General features: G+C 38.4%; 1 protein-coding gene across 1 annotated transcript; it reads right to left on the bottom strand.

Moving 5' to 3' along the window:
• Positions 1 to 316: 316 nt before the first annotated feature.
• Positions 317 to 7,532, bottom strand: LOC111920532 (ABC transporter C family member 14). The gene is made up of 10 exons (XM_052767249.1): positions 7,398 to 7,532; positions 3,396 to 5,858; positions 2,588 to 3,310; positions 2,345 to 2,509; positions 1,976 to 2,270; positions 1,674 to 1,888; positions 1,283 to 1,588; positions 1,126 to 1,189; positions 781 to 1,020; positions 317 to 665 (listed from the first exon to the last, which is right to left on the bottom strand). Exons 2-10 carry the CDS (start codon positions 5,787 to 5,789, stop codon positions 565 to 567), a joined length of 4,503 nt encoding a protein of 1,500 aa, XP_052623209.1. The 5' UTR covers positions 5,790 to 5,858; positions 7,398 to 7,532; the 3' UTR covers positions 317 to 564.
• Positions 7,533 to 7,902: the final 370 nt, after the last annotated feature.

Genomic DNA, 7,902 nt, shown 5'->3' with positions numbered 1-7,902 from the left:
AAATCCTTCTGCGATGAGCTGTATTATATAATATGAAACGGGACCATTGATGTGTATTTATATGAGTTTATGCATGGATTGAAAGAATATAAGTAAAAATGAGAAGAAAAGGGTTTCTGATTATGAATTCGGATGAACTGTGTAGTGAGTGTGGCTAAGTTTCCGTAATAACGGCGATGCAAATTTTTAATGGACACTAACTGAAATGATACAATTTTTATTGTTTAGTTCACAATTACGCCAGCTTTATGAAACTTGTATAGTTGTCCCGAGTATTGGGCAAAAAGGCTTCAAACTGAGAGAGCAGAAAGGATCATAGACAAAGGAGCATTGGCAATTGCCAGTCCATGTATTCTTGGGGATTTGAATAGCCTCTCTGCCTCTTGTGTACATAGAGGTTTTACAATCAAAGCAACAAGTTTAAATAAGTGGTAGCTTGCTTTTGCTAATACATATTTCTATTGATTCCTAAATCATGCTTCATTCTTCTAACAAGGGCATGCTCTATGATGATAATTTGTTCTGTTGGATTATATGAGCAACATCAATGTCATTCATATATGCTCATAAACCAGATGATCTGTTTGCATATTCCTGAACCAACGCCCCAAAAAGCGAGGGCCTTTCAATCAATCGCAAGGGTTTGTCAAATTCTTTTGCGTACCCTGTCACAACACATTAGATAAGTAAGCATTAAGCAGCTAGTTGACCTCAATTAGGTGAAGAAACTGATGAACATTTGATCACTGTTTCTTGAAGAAATTGAATAAGAAAGTATACCTGCATCAATGACTAGAACCTGATCACAGTCCATGACAGTAGGTATCCTGTGAGCAATGCTTACGATAGTACAGTCTGAAAAGTCTTCTCTTATGACTTTCTGAATTACTGCATCTGTTTGTGAATCAACAGAAGCTGTTGCTTCGTCCATGAACAACAGCCTGCTGTGCTTCAGCAACACCCTTCCCAGACAGAGAAGTTGCCTCTGTCCCACACTCCAGTTATCCCCATTATCAACAACTATAAACAAAACATCCAAATATAAAAGCTAAAAAGAAGATTACATCTTTTCTTCTAATTTTGAGTTTTGACCAAAAAAAAAGTCCCTAGATCCGTTTTAAGTACCTGCAGAATCAAGTTTCCCAGGTTTTGCAGCTACAACATCATTAAGTTGGCATCGTTCAAGACTCTACAAAGCATGTTATTAGGTTAGATAGAACAAATTCAAAGGAGGTGAGATGAGTGAGTAAGATTTAAGAAAGAAAGAAAATGACGTATTTACCCTCCATATCTCCTCATCGGAGTGTTGACCGATAGGGTCAATGTTGCTTCTGACCGTGCCTTCAAAAAGGATGGGTTCTTGAGGAATGATACCAAATCGTGACCTGAGATCATGAAGTCCGAGTGTGGAGACGTCGATACCATCAATGATGATACTCCCTCCAGATGGCTCCACAAGTCTAAACAGAACCTGGATCAAAGTTGATTTCCCACCACCTGTTCTACCAACAACGCCAATCTTCTGCCCCCCTTCAATCTTTAAAGTAATCCCCTTGAGCACAAGAGGCGTGTTTGGGCGATACCTAACCTGCTCACAATCAAACATTCAAGTTCAAGTTGACAGATATGATTTGGAAATGTTGAATCTTGATAATGTAGTATCCTGGCTATACCTGCAAGTCTCTGAGCTCCAAACTACCATGAGTAGGCCAATTTGGAGGAGGTGGGCCATCTTTCTTCACCCATTCTGCTTCTGATGGTATGTTTGTAAACTGTTTTATCCTTTCAACTGAAACCATGCGGTTTTCAACGAAGCAACTCGTGTATAAAGCCCAAAATAGCAGACCGTTGAGCGACAATCCATATGAGAGTGACAATCCAACATCCTCTGTGTTCAATTCATACAAGTGTCCCCATTAGATTGGAGAGGTTTATTGGGTTGGGTTTTGAAAGTGAGAATGTATGTTATATATACCTGGTTGAATGACATTGCTAGGTAAGATGATCATGAAAACAGTGGAAACGCAAAGAAACAAGCTTCCTAGAAACTCCATACGGAAACCTAACCATCCATTTGATCCGTTGTTGTGGAAATCCATTCTTAGATTTCCATCCACTCGCTCAACATTCTCTTGAACAAAACTGTCTTGTTTTCCGAAGCACCGGATGGTCATTACCCCAGATATGCTCTCTGAGAAGTGGTGAATCACGGGTGCTTTTGTAATCGAGTCGAGTCGAGTTATTTCACGAGATGTCGCAAGGTAATACCCCTGAAGTAATTACACAAAAATATCATATTTTGTTTTTGTTTTATATTAGATGTGAGATAGACAATGACACATACCCGATACCAGAAATTGAGCCACCCGAGTGGAACAAGTAGGAAGACTGTCGGCCAAGCGTATTGGCATGTTATGATGATGACACTAATCACAGACGTATACAACGCAAGGCTCAGATTCATCATGAATGGAAGCAGAATATCGATGTTGGTTTGATCACTTGATGCCTGAAAAACATGCAACAGATAAAATAAGCTTCATGTCAATATTATTAAATTATTTGATATGCTTAGAAAGCAACCTACCCGACTTAGAATTCTTCCGGAAGGTGTGGTGTCAAAAAACGACATTGGAGCATGAAGGATGCTGTGAAGAATCTGTTTAAAGAATTTTTGTGCAGTCTCAAGCCCAAGGAACATAGAGAATAGAGTTCTGCTAAATATCATGACAAATGCAACACATGCAATAATTGCATAGACTCCAATGAAACGGGAAGGGCTGAAAGAAGCAGCCCGATCCTCTGAAGTTTCATAAGCCAACCAGTAATCACTACCCATCTGTGTGGCTTGCCACAACACCGTCAACAACAGAATTAGAACCACACCAGTCCACCCAAAAGCCTCGGTTGCATACACTTTGTATACATGTAAACTCACCCTTCCTGTTTCTCGTTCTTCATCTTCAATCAGTTTTGATGTTCCTATTATAGAACTCGACAGAGATCGTTCTAAAGCTTTTGGATTTTCTTTGTTTTCTTCCACAGAGGACTTAGACTTATTATGGCTAAGAGATTTTGTTAGGGTTTCTGGTTCAGTAGCAGACTCCATTTGTACTAGCTGCATTGAGGTCTCATGGGCCGATACTAAAGCTGAAAAATCCAGACCAGAATCAACCAGTTCATCATACTTTCCTGATTGTACAATCATCCCATCACGCATCACCAGGATAAGATCCACATTATGAAGGAAGTCGACTTGGTGAGTCACAAGTAAGACCGTCTTGTCTCTAAGGATACCCCTCACGCATTCCTGCATTCAACTAAATTTATGAGAATTTTTGTATATGAAGAAGAAGAAGAATGTGATACAGTTTAGTTAATAGAAATTCACGTACCTTGAATATTTCTGAACCGGTGTGGGCGTCAACAGCACTAAACACATCATCAAGAAGATAGATGTCAGAATCTTGATAAACAGCCCGTGCAAGCTGAATCCGTTGCTTTTGACCACCACTGAGATTAATCCCACGTTCCCCAATTTCAGTTTGATCTCCAAATTCCATCATTTCCAAGTCTTTCTCCAAGCAACATGTTCTTATTACCTTCTTGTACTTATGTCTGTCCATTGGTGAACCAAACAGAATGTTTTCTTGAATCGTCCCGTTTTGAATCCATGCCGTTTGCGCAACATATGCAGTGCTCCCGGACACTTTGACCTTCCCTGAGATTTTGGGCATCTCACCAAGAACAGATGCAAGCAGAGATGATTTCCCAGATCCTACAGTCCCTACAATGGCTGCAAGCTCACCTTTCTTAATCTCAAAGTTCAAGTTCTTAATCATATTCATACCCCCTTCTGAAGGCTCATCATTCCAGCTAAACAACCCGTTTTGGACTTCAACAGCAGTTGTAGCATCGCCATCTTGATCATCCCTCTCCACCCAACCCTCATCCAACTCCTTACTCATCATATACTCATCCAATCTCCCCAACGAGATCACCGCCTGAGAGAGTGAAATCATCGACTGTGGGAAACTCCAGAGCGGTTCTTGCAAGTTCTTGAACAGCGATGTGGCCGTGAAAACCGTCCCCGCATCAAACTTTATCCCGAGTAAAATCCCGCTCCCGAATGTCACCGTGGAGATAAACAAAGGCGTGCTCCATAAAATAATCATGTTTGAACCGACCGAATACATGAACTTGCAAAGCCAACCGTATTCAGACTCACGAAATGTCTGAATCCTCTTGTTGAAATGTTCTTCCCAAGCTTGAAACTTGATCACTCTCATGTAACTAAGCATCTCATTTGTGGCCTTCATTCTCGAGTCACGGCTCGTCATTATATTAAACTGATACCGATTGTTTCTTTTCGTACCCCAAAACACAAAAAGTAGAAGCACCAAAACCGCAATGAGAGTAACCACAGTTGACAACCCGAGGTACCCGTAAAGAATGACTAACAACACTACAACTTGAACAGGCATGAGCCAAATCGCGTGTAACTGAATCATAATATCGGAGAGCTGTTGAGCATCTACAGCCATGTAGTTCACGATCTGGCCCACACCATGAGACTGTCGAGCGGAGCACGAGAGGCGTAAACCTTTCTTGTACAGAGAGGTTATGAGGGTTGACCGGATTGTCATCCCGAGCTTCTGTGAGTGGAAATTGAAATGGTGTGATGATAAAACTTCAATGAATTTAGCAACCAGAAGGATTGTGACAAGGTAATATCCTTCGAATGGAGAGTTGCTTTTCCCCGAGGTGAAGTCCACGAATCTTTGGATGAGTAGCGGCCCCACGTATGCAACACCGAGCTTTATGATCGCTAGGAATCCAGTGAATGTGATGTCTTTCCAGAAACAACGAATGAGTGTGGTTCGAACCGGATGTTTTGACTTCTCTTCGGGTTTTGGCCAGTTTTTTTCGAAAAGGGACGACATTCTTTCAGCTCGGTGTTCTTGTGAAAGTGAAGGAATGTCTTCGATCGTTAACGGGGTTTTGTAGCCTTTCTTCAACAATGGATTCAACCATAACCAGAATGTTTTTGATAAGATCGAAGCAGATGCCCATCCACTCACATTCGATGATTTGCTTACTTCATCAGAAACCTCTGATTCCGTTGCCACTGTAATCCCAGTTGAACCGGTTACCGATGGAATCAAGAAGAAAGCCGAAAATGGTAAACAGATTGATGCGATTACGTCTCCGGTTTTGGATAATGGAGTGTTGGAAACCAGACGGATGATACTTGGAGATGCGATTAATGTAATGGCGATGAAGTTTAGCACCCAGAATACACGAAGGGAGACTGGATGAGTTCCTGATTGGAATCTCTTCTCGTGGATGATCAGAACAAAGGTTGTGAGAAATGATATCGATTGAAGTAACCAAGAAGTTCCTTCAATCACCTTCCATGGCATCTGGGTGTTGCAGATGAACCCCAAAATAGATGAAACAATGGCTAAAACAGCTAAAATGGCTGAAGCAAGTAAAGATAGTTTGAACCAAAGATTGGTTTTGACAGAAACTGGGGTTTTAGGAACTAGAGGTTCATTAATGGCGGAATTGGTGTTATTGTGGGAGGTGAATCTTGAATAGAGCTTTTGAAGTGCAAAAAGAAAGAGGGTGAAGAGAAAGAGGGTATCAATGGAAGCTAAGAGTAGCCTTTGGGGACATGGAGAGAGCAAGATGAACTGTAGCCATTTGAGCATGGATGAGTTGTCGTTTTGTGCCATGGCAGAGCTTGAAGAACAAGAGAGAGATGTGATCCAAGATGTAGTCACCATCTTTAATGTTTACAAGATGTCTAATTCTGTATAAAATCTCAAATTTTGCTATGCTTCATCTTCAACAATCTGTAACCAAAAAAAAGGCAGCAGAAACATTCAAGAACTGATGATGGACAAAGATCTACGTGCAGGGGCGTTTAATAATTTCGAGGCCGGCAAATTGATTTTATAGTAGAAAGATTCTTCCAAGTAACAAAATTTTAACTTTAGGATGAAATTGCCTTGGTTTTAATGCGGGTGTGATTATAATTTATAAGTATGTTCTCAGTTTGACCAATCTTAACCTGTCATTTTCATTTATTTTTCTATCCTTGCTTTCATACAAATGTCATTTTTATTTACATTTCTTCCTAGTTTATAAAAAACTCTCAATATCAAATTATTGTACAACTTTGTTGATCAAATTAAATAAATGTAGAATAGATATCGTATCAACTACTACACCTTTTATATTCTATTTTAGTACTTTTATTATTTATATATGTGTTAACTTAATTTATTATAATCTGTGAAAAGAAACTATGTTGGTTTTAACAAATTAATTTGTGAAAAAGATCTCGTGAATATATTTAGAATGATCTCTATGTTGAATGTTGTACACATTACTTTGTTTTTTACTTGATAAAAAAGTTACAAATATCACAAAAAAGAAATATAACTGATAAATAGCATGTTATACGACGAATTCAACCTACCTAGTTGGTCTTCTTACTACTGTTGTAAGATGTAAATACCATAAGTGTTCTTATTGTATAGTATGGGCATAAAAAACAACTTATATATTGCACCTTCAAATTTGTATTGTATATCACTTTCCTAAAGAAGAAAAAAGTAGTTTTAAAGGATTCCTGAGGAACTATTTCAGTTTGTCTACATGCTTTTGTCTGCAATTCTGATGCGTGAAAGACAGAACTCTGTCATGCCAAATGCATCTCTTGTGAAAAGCTAACATTTTACACATTATAAATTGTCATTTACCAAAGGGCTTTTAGCTCAATGGTAACTATGTCCCAAACATGACTTGAACCTTCAAGAGAGACTTAAATCAACAACTGAGGTGGGTTGGATGCTCTTACTAAACCAAAACTTATTATCTTCAGTAAGTGACTTAAAAAATGTCTAACTTATAAGTAAAATAACAGTTGCAAAATTATGATGTCCTTTTTCAGTTCACCTTCTTATCAAACTTATATCTATGATAACGTCAGACATCACACTAGTAGTAATAGTATCCAAATAACCTTAATTTTTATCAATTTCAAAATCATATTTATCAAGATAACTATATTCATCCAGTTGGTAGAAAATCATTCAAATGAGAAGATAGAAACATTCTATTTTTCAGAAAGAAAAAGATTGACTTAGATACGAAATTTGTATGGTTGATAGTTTGTTTACATCAATTGAATTGTTGAAATCTTCTACTATGAGATCATTCATGAAAGAATTTAACCGAGTTACATTTAAATTTTGAACTATATATGTCCTTTAGGCTTTATCATAGATTTTCTGACTTAATGTACGAACGTAATTAGAGAATCAAAAAACACTTATACATCATGATACAATGATAGTTAGTGAGCAAGAAGGAAAGTTGTATGTTACCTTTGTGGTAGAGAGGAAGAACGAAGGACGACTCAAAAAACCTTTGCATGGTGCTTAATTGTGAGTTGTCTTGGGGAGCAAATAACCACACAAAGACCAAAACAGCACGCACACCCTCTTGGCCTCTTATAACAATTAACAAGCGTCTTAATCGCATGGCATCATGGACTTATGGTGTGTGGACCTACCTAACCATGTGGGACTATGTGCTTCATAATTTCCACAACTCACTTTCCTTTCTTACTTCACCTTTTTGGTATGAATGATGGACTTTTGTTCTTTAAATTTAAACGAAAATATATGAAAAATATAATTTGTTAAAAAAAATAAACTACACAAATGGTCTTTTTGGTATGTTATTTTGTTTGGATTGGTATATTTATTTATATTGGATATTTTAGTGTCACCATCAATTTAGTGTAATTGGAATAAACCCGAACACAACAAAATGTGGGGGGTCAATGGGGGGTTGTACCCCCTTGTAGGGTCAAGGGGGGAGTGTCCC

The sequence above is a fragment of the Lactuca sativa genome, chromosome 9, assembly GCF_002870075.4.
Source record: "Lactuca sativa cultivar Salinas chromosome 9, Lsat_Salinas_v11, whole genome shotgun sequence".
Classification (NCBI taxonomy): Eukaryota; Viridiplantae; Streptophyta; class Magnoliopsida; order Asterales; family Asteraceae; genus Lactuca; species Lactuca sativa.
Note: the sequence above shows the minus strand (reverse complement) of the source record. Positions and strands in the feature narration are given on the sequence as shown.